Raw genomic sequence first — 14483 nt, forward strand, 5'->3', positions numbered from 1 at the left:
AATAAGTTATGAGAAGACAAGTGGGGAGCACTGAATTTGTCTTAGGTGTCGTGCGAGGCAGGCCCTTGGCAAACGTGAGCTCCTCCGCGGCTCAGTGCTTGTCCGTGGGTGTAGACGGCATTTATCTCATTTCGCCAAGGAGGAAACTAAGGCTCAGAAATTGGTCTAGGCTCACACAGCTAGAAAGTGGCAAGGCTGGGACCCAAATATGACTGCCACTCATTGCAGAATCTATGCTTTGTCCAGCACCCCAAACTTCCAAACACCAGGCAAGAAAACACATGAAATAAATATGTACTCTTTAAACCAGACCACATTCCAAATTAGAAGCAACCTGTTCATATAAAAGCAATTGTTCAGGCACATTTTCTTGCAGGTAATTAAAAGAACTGGCCAGCTGAACTATGGGTAAAGAGGTAAAAGCGACCTGATCTGTGGAATTCACTAGGTTTTCTTGCTACGTGAATAGCCTGCACAAAGTAACTACAGGCAAGAATATTTTCAAGGAAGTTGAGAGAACACTAATTCAGTACAATCTGAAGTGCGATCTGCCAATACGTGTTATAAGCGATGGGAGTTCAAGTCTGTGTTGAGCAGGAAAAGGCTCAGTTGGCCAAATTTACAAAATCTGTAAAAATGGTAAAGTCAATGGTCATTCGCTACCGGATCTTTGTGGGAAAGAATTGGAATTTACGATGTGAATTAAACCAGCAGTCTCAACAGTGAGGTTCATTGGCTGCCATGGGCTTACCTATCCTTAATTCTGTGGATTTTTTTTTTTTTCAGAAATAAAAATTTCATATCGTGACTCACCCTACCACGCAGCAGTTTTGTGGCTTAGCAGTGGCAGATTGCGTTCAGGGCCACGACGGAAATTTTTCTGAACAAGAAGGATGGTCCGTATCTACTTTATAGAACACGGAATGGCTTTGAAAACTAAATTTCTCTTGCCGAATTCATTATGGTTCTTAATAAACACAACCTGACGATACGAGGCAAAATAGCACTTCCATATGAAGCATACACTGTAGTAAAGTCACTTGACAGCTAATGTTTGAATCACAAGAAACGTCAAGACACTTTATATACTTGCCATGTGCTATCAAAGTTAAGTCAAAGATAGAGAAGGACCTAGAAAGTGTTATGCTAAGTGAAATAAGTCAGACTCAACACAAATGTTATAGGACCTCACTCATAGGTAGAATCTAAAAATCAAAACAGGGGCACCTGGATGGCTCAGTTGGTTGAGTGCCCAACTCTTGCTTTCGGCTCAGGTCACGATCTCGAGGTTTGCGAGTTCGAGCCCTGCATCGGGCTCACTGCCGTCAGTTCAGAGCCTGCAGCCTGCTTTGGATCTTCTGTCCCCCTCTCTCTCCTGTGCTTGCGCTCTCCCTCTCTCAAAAATAAATATTTTTTTTAAATGTCTTAAAGGTTTTCACCTTTCCCTATGACCCTTGTAGTTGTCCATTCACTGTACCTGATGCAATTTATTTAAAATACCAAGTACTCAAAAATCTTTGTGACACCCAGTTTTTCTCACCAGTCCTACTCCCTATTCCCTCGCTCTGCCCTAGAAACACATGCACACGCAAACGCACACCCACACACAGGTACAAGTGCACACACAGACACATGCACACACGCATACACGAGCACACGCACACACATGGCACCGATCATGTGAACGACCAGCCAGATGCCCCTGAGAAAGCCAGCTGCCGGGCCTGTCCTTTGGCTCCAGACCAGCAGGCCCCGAACCCAAAACTCCAGGCGCTAAACCTGGAAAACACGCAAGGACAGGCCCAGCTGTGCTCATATTCGATCAGACACAGGATTTCAGTATAAAATTCTAGAGAAGATAAAAGGACGCCTTCTAAGGAATGAAAACCGACAGCCTTTCTCATTTCCTTTATTGCTGGGATGACCGCTGAGGGCCGCGAAAGCAGGTGACTGGCTGGGAAGGGGGACAGCCCAGCGCCCCAGGCGGGGCTGAGAGCGGGGCAGGCCTGGGATGCCGCAGGAGGGGAGGCCACGGAGTCTGCGGGTGGGTTTACCTCCTCAGGAAGGCGCAGGCTTCCAGAAGCGCTGTGGGACACACCAAAGCAGAAGAGTCAGTAACTGATTTCTTTTAATCAATAGATCAATCAAGGAGGGCACTAAGAAACAGACCCTCCCCTGCCTTCGGCGGTGCCGGCTCACTTGTCTCCCTGTGCCTTCCTCCTCACGCCAGCCCAGCCGCTCGGGCCCTCGCTAACCCGGGTGATGTCCCGCCCTGGCCCGACGGACGCCGCCCCCACCCCATTTGTCTCTAACGGAACCAACTGTCACCCTCAAGTTCACGTGACACGATGGTCCTCTCACTTCTGAAATGTGGGCAACCCACGCCCTCGTCTTTGTGCAAATCTGTCTCCACTCGTGTTCGCCCAGCCCTTCACAAATACTCGCGGGGGCCTGCTTTGCGTGAGTCACTGCGCTAAGTGCTGGGGGCTCGGCAGGGACACACAGGCCCCGCCCTCAAGGGGCAGGCAGTCTGTGCAATCCTGAGCTGGCTGCTCCCAAGAATAGCCCTACAGCCTCTTTCTCAAAATGTCGTCAGTGCTAGGACCACCCGACCACGATCCCGGGACGCCGGGTGGTAAAGGACAGTGACGCTATTGACGTTTGGGCCCGGGCAATTCTTCATCGAGAAGGCCGTCCCGTGCTTGGTAGTATCCTTGGCTTCTGCCCCCCAGACACCAGCAGCACCCCCCTAAGTTGTAAGAATCAAAAACACCTCCAAGCGTTGCCAGATGTCCCCTCGGTGCGGGGGAGGGGAACTGTGCCTGGTTGGGAACAGCTGATACAGAGATTCTTGGCCCCGCCCCACCCCCGGACCACCACCACCCGATGCCTCCAGCTGTCTGCACGAGGTGCCAGAAATAAGACTTTGGGTGATTCCCCGCCCGGCCTCCCCCGGCACAGGGGAGGCAGTGCCCGTTGAAATTTTAGAATCACCGCCTGGAGCCTTACAACGCTCTGCGATGTCTTAGAAATGTTTTTGGAGGGCCAAGTTATTTGTCAATATGTTTTCCTGGCTAAGATACTTTCTGAGAATTTGCAGCCTCGACAGTTGGCATTTATGGTAATTGTCTAGAGACCGGGGTTTGTCCTTTCTGAATACATACACGTATACACATATATATATATGTGTGCAGGTGTGTATACTTACATATAGATATACACACGCTTCATTCTACTGAATACAATGAATTCTCAGTGTCTAAAACCTCCCTGACAGGCACTTACAATCAGGATTATAAAAACTTAGCATATTATCTACTGCTTTACTTTTCCTGAGTGTTTCCACCCCATCAGTGAGGCTGTAACTTCCCGAGGTCGGGGGATATCGCATTGCCTTCACAATTTTATTCCCACCTTCCCTCCTGGAATGCTGTTTGGCCCTCCAACCTTGCCCTTCACGCGCGGTGGTGTCTCCGGGACGTCCTACTTACGGGAGGTTGAGCACTGTCTCAGATTACCAATGGCCGTGACATATGCCGATCCCAAATATTCTTCATATGTCGTTTTGCCTTGGAGTTTGGCCAGGCACTCGGTGTTGTCATTGAACAGGAGGTTTTTGGTTTCGGACTGGAACAGGCAAAACTCACTCGGGCATCTGTCTCCGTTTGTCCCAAACTGAGTCTGTACCAAAAGGGCAGACAAGTAAGCGAGTCGCCGAGGGAAACAGGAGAACGTGTGGATCAGGAGAGGCCAAGGACATTCCTTCCAGCCAGGCTCAGCCCTGAGTTCTGGAGCTGAGTTCTGGAGTCCTTCAACTGCCTCAGCTGAGCCTCCTGCCACCCCCGTGTCATCCCGCAGCCTGTGCCCCGGGTGGCCGACCCACCGGGCAGGGCCTGGGCCCCCCCACTACCTCTGACCCACCTCCCACCATCGTCCCCTCCTTGTTAATCTGTGGTCTCTTCCCTTAGAACCTCTGGGTGGCCAGGTGACAGCTGAGGATTTCTGAGATCACCTACGGCATTCCCACAGGCCAGCTCTCCTAGAGAAACTGTCTGCATCGGAAATCTTCTCTGCCACTGAGCAGGTCATTGCCTTGGGTGGGCCACTCAGCCTCCCGTGGCCATAGATCCTCCTCTATGCCCAGGAATCAGAGCAAAACACCTCGATGATTAAAGACCTCTTATCAGGGGCGCCTGAGTGGCTCAGTCGGTTAAGCGTCCGACTTCGGCTCAGGTCACGATCTCACGGTCCGTGAGTTCGAGCCCCGCGTCGGGCTCTGTGCTGACAGCTCAGAGCCCGGAGCCTGTTTCAGATTCTGTGTCTCCCTCTCTCTCTGCTCCTCCCCCGCTCATGCTCTGTCTCTGTCTCTCTCTCTCCAAAATAAATAAACATTACAAAATATTTTTAAAAAACAAAAGAGAATCCCAGACTTTAAGGAAATTGCACAGTTTGCTTCAAACCACTTTCCACAGACAGCCTTCAATCTATGGGAGTTCTGGGTCTGTTGTTGTCCTTCGAGATTACAAAGGCGGATGCCTCTGCTGTTCTCACGGAGACTCCGGGCAGCTCCTCAGCATGAAGCCAACACATGAAGCCACCGGCGCCAGGCAGAGGGACAAGACAGAAGGGCCGTGGGTAGGCGGCTTTACCTACAACCGCCCCGCCCCCCAAGAGCCCGGCCAGTTAAGAAAGGGCCAGAGGCCCTGGGGATCCGCACCTGCTGTTGGAGCAGCACCTGCTCCAGGTGTTGGGCCTTATCTTCCCGAGACACCACGCCGTGGTTCGGAGCCCTGGCCAGGTGGCACCTCTCCGCCTCCTTCACAGGCTTCCGGGTGCCGTCCAGGCACAGCAGCTCAAAGTCCTCCAGCTTCAAATCCTTAGCCCATGCCTCAGAGCTCCCTCCTGGGGAGAGAAAAAGAGGCGGCATCAGCCACGGCTGTCCAGCTTAGTCAAAGGTCCGCCCTGGGTGGGCTGGACGAGTCCACCGGCCTCTTGAAACGCGCACAGGCGGGTGTCAGTGACGCGAGAGAGAGGGAAGGAAGCTTTGTCCGCACCAACGATACGAACTTCCAACATATCAAACGTTAGTGCTGCTTCCATTCAAGGGAATTAGGAGTCAACAACCAAAGAGAGGGAATCATTGACACGTTCTACAACGTGGATGGGCCTTGAAAACACGATGCCAAGTGAAAGAAGCCAGTCTCAGAAGGCCACATGGTTCCATTTGTGTGAAATGTCCAGAGCAGGCCAATCTACAGAGACAGAAAACAAGCTGAAGGTTGCCAGCTCCGGAGGAGAGGGGAAGGGCACAGGGTCACTTTACGGGCTTGTGTGAGTATTCTAGAATCGGACTGTGTGGGTGGGTCACGCAGCTCCATGAATGTGCTGGAGACCACTGAATCGCACACTTTGAACAGACAGATTTCATGGCATGAATTATCTCTCAATAGAGCTGTTGATTTTTTAAAAAGAAAACCTTCCATCTATGCCATATTTTCTAGTGAGCTCCAGAAAAAGAACCATCTGGTTGATGTCCAAGAAGAAATTGCTTTCTCCTTCCTTTCGTGTTCGGATGGTCTTACTGTCACTAAGAAAAGGTGAGGAACCTCTATACGTTTCTCAAACATTCAGTCAATTCCAATAAAACGCCGTTGTGAAATCCCAAAGAAATTTACAGACAATTAAATCTGACATCACTCTAGGGGATCAAGAGTCCCCTGATTGGGAAGAGCACTGAGAAGTATACAGAAGTGTTGAATCCCTATACTGTGTATCTGAAACTGTTATCACACTGGATGTTAATTATCCTTCAGTATAAAAAAAAAAAAAAGCTGACATCAATCTGATCCTTGGACATCACTTAGAGTGACGGTTCACAAGTTCAAAATGTAATTGTATGCACGTCTGAGTGTGTGCAAATACAGGTTCATCGCTCAGACCCCTGCGTCTCTCTTTCCGCTCTCTCCCCTCAAAAAAAGGGGCGCCTGGGTGACTCAGTCAGTTGAGCATGGGACTCCTGATTTTGGCTCGGGTCATGATCCCAGGGTCATGGGATCGAGCCCTGCGTCAGTCTCTGTGCTGAGTATGTAGCCTGCTTATGAGGCCCTCTCTCTCTCTTTCTCTCTCTGCCCCTCTCCCCAGCTTGCATGCTCTCTCTCTCTCTGTCTAATTTAAAAAAAAAAAAATTTAAAAACACTTCATCCATTCTCTTGGCTTTGTCTATTTGATACTGAGATCATTCCAAATTTATATGGCTGTCCTCAGTCCATCTCCCAAGAGACATGGAGAGGGGCAGGAGGAGGGAAGAGCGGCTGTGAGTGCCGATGTTTGAAGGACAGAGGCAGGAAGTCCAGGTGGCTCTTCCTCAGGGGATGAAGTGGCAAGTTATCTGCTGGGGGCCGTGGGGGCCGAGTGGGGCTGCAGTTCGGAAGGCAGCCGGATGTAGGGGTGCGGAAGTTGGCAATTGTCACCATTCATCTTCCATTATCTCTATCTGCCTGTGACTTTGTCTCCAGTGACTCCCAAGGAGTTTCCAGACTGAGGGCTCCCATGAGGTCCCAATGAAGGCCCTTACTTCCTTTTTTAAAAAGGGAAGTTTGGGGCACCTGGGGGTTCAGTCGGTGAAGCGTCCGACATCGGCTCAGGTCAAGATCTCGCAGCTCAAGAGTTCGAGCCCCGCGTCGGGCTCTGCGCTGACAGCTCGGAGCCCGGAGCCTGCTTCGGATTCTGTGTCTCCCTCTCTGCCCCTCCCCTACTCACACTCTGTCTCCGTCTCTCAAAAATAAATAAACATTTAAAAAAAGGAAATTGTATTCATTGTATTTGCGCATATCAATTTTTCTTTCTTCCTTTTTTTTTTTTTTTTTTTTTTGGTAGCATCCACATTCAGTTGTCCATGTAGGAACAGGCAGATGGTGTGCTTCGTGGGTGACTAGACAACGCCAGGGAGACATTTGTTACTGAGCACAGCTGGTGCGTGTTTGTGTGCATGTGTGTGTGTCCGAGAGAGAGTGAGACAGAGGGAACTTGGTTTCAAAGTCAACGTGACACTCACAGATGCACCATGTTGCATATGAGGTAAAGGATTTTGGAATGAACTTGATCCAAAGCCTGGAAAAGTTCTATAATAGCTTCCCGACTGCACATCTGAATACTGGGATGTATTCACCCACCATTCGTGTTCTGCAGGACAGTGGAGTCTTTCACAAAGGCGACGTCTCCAGCCTTCTCAGCCAGGCACCTAAAATGTTCCAGAAAAGAAACACATTGCCCGAGAGGAAAAACTATTAGGGTTTTCATAAATATTTGTCATATGTGTGGCACAGACGAAAACAAATATTCCTGGAACTTAGGATTTAAAATGGTAGCTTGAGGGGTGCCTGGACAGTCAGTCGGTTAAGCGTCCGACTTCGGCTCAGGTCACGATCTCGCGGTCCGTGAGTTCGAGCCCCACATCCGGCTCTGGGCTGATGACGGCTCAGAGCCTGGAGCCTGTTTCCACTTCTGTGTCTCCCTCTCTCTGCCCCTCCCCCGTTCATGCTCTGTCTCTCTCCGTCTCAAAAATAAATAAACGTTAAAAAAATTTTTTTTTAAATAAATAAATAAAATGGTAGCTTGAACACACATGTGAACCTTCCCTGCTTCTAAGATCCCAATAAAATACCATTGGTGAGATTTTTTTTTTTTACAGTAGTGAGTTTTTTTTTTTTTTTTGTAAGCCATAAACCATGAGCAAGAGGAGGGCAGGAGGGAGAGAAGATAATATGACCATGTTTGGAAGGTGGAGAGCAAATCGATGAGCAGTGATTTCCCCAGCAGAGCAGAGAACAGCGGTACCATAAGCCGGAAGTGTAGGAAGCCCAGAAGAAAACGGATGTGCACGGCAGAACTCCAGAAAGACTCATCAGTTAGAAGGACCAGGCACACCTGAGAGTGGCTGACACAGGAGGACTGGGCAGGTACCCTCCTATCCCATGCACCCGGGAGAGCACTCCCCCTCCCCCCACCCAGCAGAAGATTGAAGGTTTGTTCACAGGAACTTGAACCTGAACAACACTACAGACAGACAGCCAAGCACCGCAGAGGCCAGAGGCCCAACACTAAAATCGGAAAGGGGATTGAAAGGGGCGCCTGGGTGGCTCCTCGGTTAAGCATCCAACTTCAGCTCAGGTTATGATCTCACTGCCTGTGGGTTCGAGCCCCGCGTTGGGCTCTGTGCTGACAGCTCGGAGCCTGGAGCCTGCTTCGAATTCTGTGTCTCCCTCTCTCTCTGCCCCTCCCCTGCTCACACTCTGTCTCTCGCTCTCAAAAAATAAATAAAACATTTAAAAAAAAAAAAGAAAAGAAAAGAAAGGGGATTGAAAATCTCTATTCTGGAAGATTAAATCATAGCCCCTTTCCCCCACTCAGCCTCCCGAGAAGCATACAGGCTGATTCTTTCTCTGGAGAAGCTGATCAACCCAAGAAAAACGCCTATCGATTCTGATATTTGATGCCCCACAGTGAAATGACACAAACCAACTGCACCACAGGTGAGGCCCCTACTTGCCAAGATGTGGTAACTGATGCAGAACTGTGACAGCGCCATTATTTCCTTCTTAAATAGGGACAAAGGGCCAGAAACTGCTGGATAGTTGAAGAAATACCAGAAAAAATAAATGGAGACCAAAGCAATACGCAGAAAACACAGAGACAATATGGGAGAGAGAATAACACTTTTTTTTAAAAAACGACAATGAATGTCTTTAAAGGGATGAGAGAAGGGGCAGCATTCATGAAACAAGAATGCAAAGTCTAAAAAAGGAGCAGTCGGAACAAAGAGTTCTTAGAAAGTAAAAAAAGAAAAAATCATCATCATAAAAATTCTTAAAAACGATAGAACAATTAGAAGGTTAAGCTGAGCAAATATCCCAGAAACTGGAAGATAAAGAAAAGCAATTATGAAAAAATAAAGAAGAAGAAAATGAGATGCTAACCCAGGAGTCTGTAATTTACGAATCAAAGTTTAAAGAGAAACCAGAGAAAACAGCGTAGGAATCGTCAAAAAATAATGAAGTAAAATTTCCCAGAACGGAACACCTTGAGCTTCCAGATGAAATGGGCCCACCAATGGCCCAATCCCAAAGGATGAAAAGGAGACCCACGTACAGAAATATTAGTGTGAAGTTTCAGAATACTGGAGATTAAAAGAAATCATGTTTTTAAAAACTCAAACTTTGTAAGAAAGTCGTTTTTGAAACATGTTACATTGGATAAAACCTCAGATGAATTTTTCCTAAACGTATTTTTCATTACTGCTAAATCTCTGTAAATTTAGAGAGAAATACACATATAAGAGAGATGTGTTAGGTGTCTGATTTCTTCACTCTTCACAAAATATCCTTTGCATAGACTTGTGTGTCCAGGATGCTTTCTAAGCCTTCTAAAGCTTATTCTCTCTGGAAATTATACATAAAGTATTCCAAATTCAAAAATAGAGTGTTTTCAAGATGAAAGTGTCATATACAAAGAATCAGAAGTCCAAAGTGGTATCTGATTTCTCAACAGAAACTCTAGACTTAGAAGACAATGGATCAACGCATTTAATTTTTTGAGCTTGCTGTATATTCTGTCTTTCTGCTAAATTCTGGATAGGTTTTTCACAAATCTTCATTCTCCTTTTACTGTGTCTATGCTGTTAATCTGGTCAATTGCATGGCTAATTTTAGCTGCTGTGTTTTTTCCCTTTCCAGAAGTTCTGTTTATTCTTCTATTAAAAGAAATACTACCTTGTTTTTTCTGTTGGATTTTGCTTCTGGTAGCTTGGTAGCCTGGTGTGTTGGTTAATATTATTATAGTTATTTTTTATTGTGTACTGCTCATCATTATTGAGACAGGATTTCTGAGCAGTCTTTGGAGGCCCACCATGAAAGTGCTGTCTTCCAGGCATGTTTCTAGAGGGACCACTAGTCTGGGATCTTTTCTTTTTTAATGTGTATTTGTTTATTTTTATTTTTTGAAAGAGAAAGAGACAGAGAGAGAGACAGAGCACGAGCGGTGGAGGGGCAGAAAGAGAGGGGGACACAGAATCCGAAGCAGGCCCCTGGCTCTGAGCTGTTGGCACAAAGCCCGACGCGGGGCTCAAACTTGCAAACCGCAAGATCGTGACCTGAGCCAATAGTTGGACACTTAACCGACTGAGCCACCAGGTGTCCTGGGATCATTTTTAAAGATATTTGTGAGTCGAGAATTTCTGGACCATCCTAGGGGATACAAGTTTGAGCTACAAATCCATGCAGAAGCTGGCTCATGGTTTCAGGTTCTCAGGGGGTGGTATGCATTCTCCCTCCCTGTTCTCCTCGGCATCCAGCAACTTGATGCCCTGTAGGAGTGGAAGTTACTTCTGGTTCATCCCTACCTTAAAGGTGTAGGTAACCTCCAGGTTCATGTCTGTCATGAAGATAAATGTCCTGAGGAAAAAGTGGGCACTTAGCTCTCTCTGAATTCCTAGTCTCCCTTAGATTTTAGTCTAATAATCCTTTACTACTTTGTCAGTTATTCAATACTCTTAAGAACACGCGTGTGAAGGTACAGCTGGGTGGCTCAGTCAGTTAAGTGTCATGATCTCACCGTTTGTGGGTTCAAACCCCGTGTCAGGCTCTATGCTGACAGCTCAGAGCCTGGAACCTGCTTTGGATTCTGCGTGTGTGTGTGTGTGTGTGTGTGTGTCTCTCTCTCTCTCTGCCCCTCCCCTGCTGGTGCTCTGTCTCTCTCTCTCTCAAAAATAAATAAAAATATTTCTTAAAAATGTTTTTTAAAAAAGAATGTGTGTGTGTGTGTGTGTGTGTGTGTGCGCGCACGCGCACATGTGCACTAATCCAGCATTTCTGCTTGTTTTTAGTGAGAGAATCAGTCAAAACAGCTAACACTGCCATTTCCCAGACATGGAAATCCTGTCAAAATCCTTAGGGAGAATGTTTTTCAACCTCCACTTAGTTATCCAGCCAAACTAGAAATCATTTCAAAGATAGAAGAAAGACGTTTCCAGACATGTAATACTCAAAACACAGCAAATCCAAGCCACCCCTTCTCAAAAAGATGTGTTCTGTGCCAACAAAACCAAGAAAGTGAAAGATACGGGATCCGGGAAGTGGGCAATTTAACACGAAGTACAACAAAAGGAAATCCCAGAAGGACCATCAAGGGGGATCCCAGGACCACAGACATCCAGGGGGCCTAGAGGAAACCAGTCCAGACTGGGCAGGAGCAATATTCCCCATCACCTGATGAAGCCCGGCCAGCACTCACTCTGGGTATGTATTGTTAGGAGGTTTACGCTCCTGGCTAGGGGTTTTGAGATGAATTAGTGATTTTTCTTTTTAAGCACAGAAAATTAAGCAAATAAAAAATGAGACACCGGTTAACTCTACAGTAAACAGGAACTTTGTACAATAAGGGAAGTACAACCTTATTATACCACATATTTAATAGGAGAATAATATTTACATATCCATGGTCATGTAAGCACTGAACGTGACATAAACTTGTGGGAGGCCAAAAGCAGGTGAAGTTTGTGGTTGTGAGCAGAACAGGCACAGGAGAGGCTAGAACCTCTTCTCCCAGAATAGAAAGTCCGCGGAAAATAGCTGATGGTTGAAAATTAAGAACCAGCAATATAAGGACGTTGGTTAGAAATACAGTGGTAACAGGACTTCTGGTCCCAGCTCTCAGTGTGAACAAAAGACAAACCATTCCCTTCCAGTATAAACAGGAATACCAAGGTGTAAGTGTTTCCAGTGAAATAATACCTTCCCACAGGTTTAAGAGAGAAAACCACATGATTCCTTTGGGTTTTTATCAGAAACGTGTCTACTCAATGTTTCTGAGCGGAATCACATCACAACTCTTCCATTTGCAAACCCTTAAAGATATTCTTGTCCGTCTGCAAAATACTTTTATGGGCCACTGAGACGAGAGTAAAAGCTACTTCTGTATCCTCCCATCACTGGAGAAAAGGCTACTGAATTTTATTTTATTTATTTATTTATTTGTTTAATGTTTTATTTATTTTTGAGACAGAGAGAGACAGAGCGTGAACGGGGGAGGGGCAGAGAGAGAGGGAGACACAGAATCGGAAGCAGGCTCCAGGCTCTGGGCCATCAGCCCAGGGCCCGACGCGGGGCTCGAACTCACGGACCGCGAGATCGTGACCTGAGCTGAAGTCAGACGCTTAACCGACTGAGCCACCCAGGCGCCCCTGGCTACTGAATTTTATATACTGAAAAGCTCAGGGACACCTGGCTGGCTCAGTCGGGTAACTGGCCGACTCCTGGTGTTGGCCTAGAGGGTGGCGGCTACAGGAGAGAGAAGTCTTCCCCCTAAAATTGAATTATAGACGGGACTTAAGGGGCCACGTACTCTCCCCATTTGATTCTGAGGATGAGGACCCTGAGGCCCACTGAGGCCGACGTCGGCCCCAGGCCACAGGAAGGCGCCCGGCTGAGCTGAGGTCAGACGGCACCCTGTCAGCCTCCACTGTCTGCAGTGGCTTATGTGGGGGAGGAACAGTCCATCAGTGGACCTCCAGGCTGCTCCCTGCCTCTGCCGTGACAGGCCATATCTGACCCCTTAGAAATGCACTGCCAAGATGCCAGAGGATGACGGACGAAGGACAAGTCCCTGTCCTGGGGAGGCTCGGCCGCGGCACTCACCTGAAAGCCCCAGTGTAGCCAAAGTATCTCTCACTGCTGTTGGGCACACACTTGTTCTCACCGTTTTCGTCGCCAATGCACAGCGCACAGAGATTGGAGTTCGGGTCGGACCCAGGGGCACAGCTCTCACTAAAGAATTCATCTGCAGGGAAGGAACACCGGGAGTCAGCTCTTCCTGCCCGTGTCGAGGTAAGAGGCCTTCACCCAGCAGGCGATGCCACTGGGTCTGGGTTCATTACACGGCCCAGGACAGACAGAACACGCTCACCGTCGCGAACGGCAACACGGACCCACCCACCGAGGGCCCGCCGGAAATCGGAGAAGCTTCTCCCTGTAGGCACCGACGGGAAACCTGACCGAGGCCAGAGAAAAGAGCCTGTCACTGGACAGAGGGTCCCACGATGACAGCCTCGAGCTGGGGACTCAGCTGATGAACTTGGTGGCACCCTGCAGGACCTGATTTTCCTTTGCCTCCGAAATAGAAAGCCAGCTTTTGACCCGGGCTCCTGGTCCCTTAGAATAAAGACTGGCCTCCCCCGCCACCCCGTGCCCAGTAGAGCCATGTGGCTAGGGACGTGCCAGTGAGCATCAAGCAGGAGCGCTGTGTGCCAGCGTCCTGGAAACACCCTTAAAAGACAGTTGGCACCTGCCTTTTGCCGCCTCTTCTCCCTCCCCTCCTTCATTCTGCACATGGAAAGCAGAAGCGGGAACTAGACCTCCACGGGCCATGAGGTGACCTTGAGCATGGAAGCCACCTTGTCAGAGCCCGGGTTGCTGACACTGTGCTGCTGTCCCAGTAGCTGTGGACAATCCACCTCTGGATCGCACTTGCACGAGAGGGAAATAAGCCTCTGCCAGCCCGGGTTTTCTCTCCCAGCAGCTTAAACGTAATCTGCACTAGCCCATCGTGTGATTTAACCCGCGTTAGGGAGCCAACATGGATTAATGTGGGTTGAGGAGAGAGAACACGATGTGGACAAGAAAGCCCCGCCTCGATGAGCAGCGAGAGCCCGTTTTGAGACGTGTGCAGCCCCCGCCCCCGGAAGAGCCACCCCGCGTGCCAACCTCCGGAGGAGGCTGGGGAGCACCCCGCTAGGGTCCTGGCGGCTTCCCCCCAGCTCGGAGGAGGCCGCGGGGCTTGTGCAGAGCAACCACAGCGAGTGCTCGCGGTGAGGAGCAGAGCCACGTGGAAAGCTGCCTGAACCAGGGTCCCTAACCCATCCAAAATGCAGGAGGGCCCCACTCGAGGAGACCCCTGCACGAGAGGTGAGCCCCGGCGGGAACATGTCACATACTTCCACGTCACCAGGCCCACAGCAGGTAGGGCACGGGGTGTGAGCCTGGGGTACGGCCAGGACAGAAGGCCCCGGAAGCAGGTGAGCCAGAACCCTGGAGGTCTAATTTGGTTTCCTTGCCATGTGGAGGAAGAAGTCAGCTTCATGAGGCAGGCAGGTGCCTTTCCCCAAGTTAGGAAGCCGGCACCTAAGAGAAATTCGGATCCAGAGCTCCAAGAGATTAAAAATAATAATAATAATAATAATAATAACATCCGTACTTCTCAGAACCTGCCTCCGTTCTTAGGGTGCAGAGAAACAGACTGATACTCCAGAATTTTTATCTTGGGCTGGGGTGGCTGGGGCATGGGACGTGTTGGGTAGAGACCCACTCAGAGACCCTCCTCAGCCACACAGAGAACACGCTTACCCCAAAAGGGGCCCGTGGGCCGCAGCCAGCCTGCACATCCCCACCCCTGCCCTTCCCTGAGGTTCCACAGCTCGATGTGCCTACCGCCCA

At 48.9% G+C, this 14483-nt stretch overlaps 1 protein-coding gene across 1 annotated transcript in view; it reads right to left on the reverse strand.

The window, feature by feature from the left end:
- Positions 1–1893: 1893 nt before the first annotated feature.
- The window catches only part of LTF (lactotransferrin), a 30837-nt gene continuing 18247 nt past the window's right edge, over positions 1894–14483 (reverse strand). The window contains exons 13-17 of the mRNA XM_053897526.1: positions 12690–12831; positions 7173–7240; positions 4718–4902; positions 3492–3681; positions 1894–2085 (exon numbers count right to left, since the gene is read on the reverse strand). Coding sequence (XP_053753501.1) covers positions 2051–2085; positions 3492–3681; positions 4718–4902; positions 7173–7240; positions 12690–12831 — 620 coding nt within the window. The 3' untranslated portion in view covers positions 1894–2050. The remainder of the gene's footprint in view (positions 2086–3491; positions 3682–4717; positions 4903–7172; positions 7241–12689; positions 12832–14483) is intronic.

The sequence above is a fragment of the Panthera pardus genome, unplaced genomic scaffold (assembly GCF_024362965.1).
Source record: "Panthera pardus isolate Hobbes unplaced genomic scaffold, ASM2436296v1 HiC_scaffold_8, whole genome shotgun sequence".
Classification (NCBI taxonomy): Eukaryota; Metazoa; Chordata; class Mammalia; order Carnivora; family Felidae; genus Panthera; species Panthera pardus.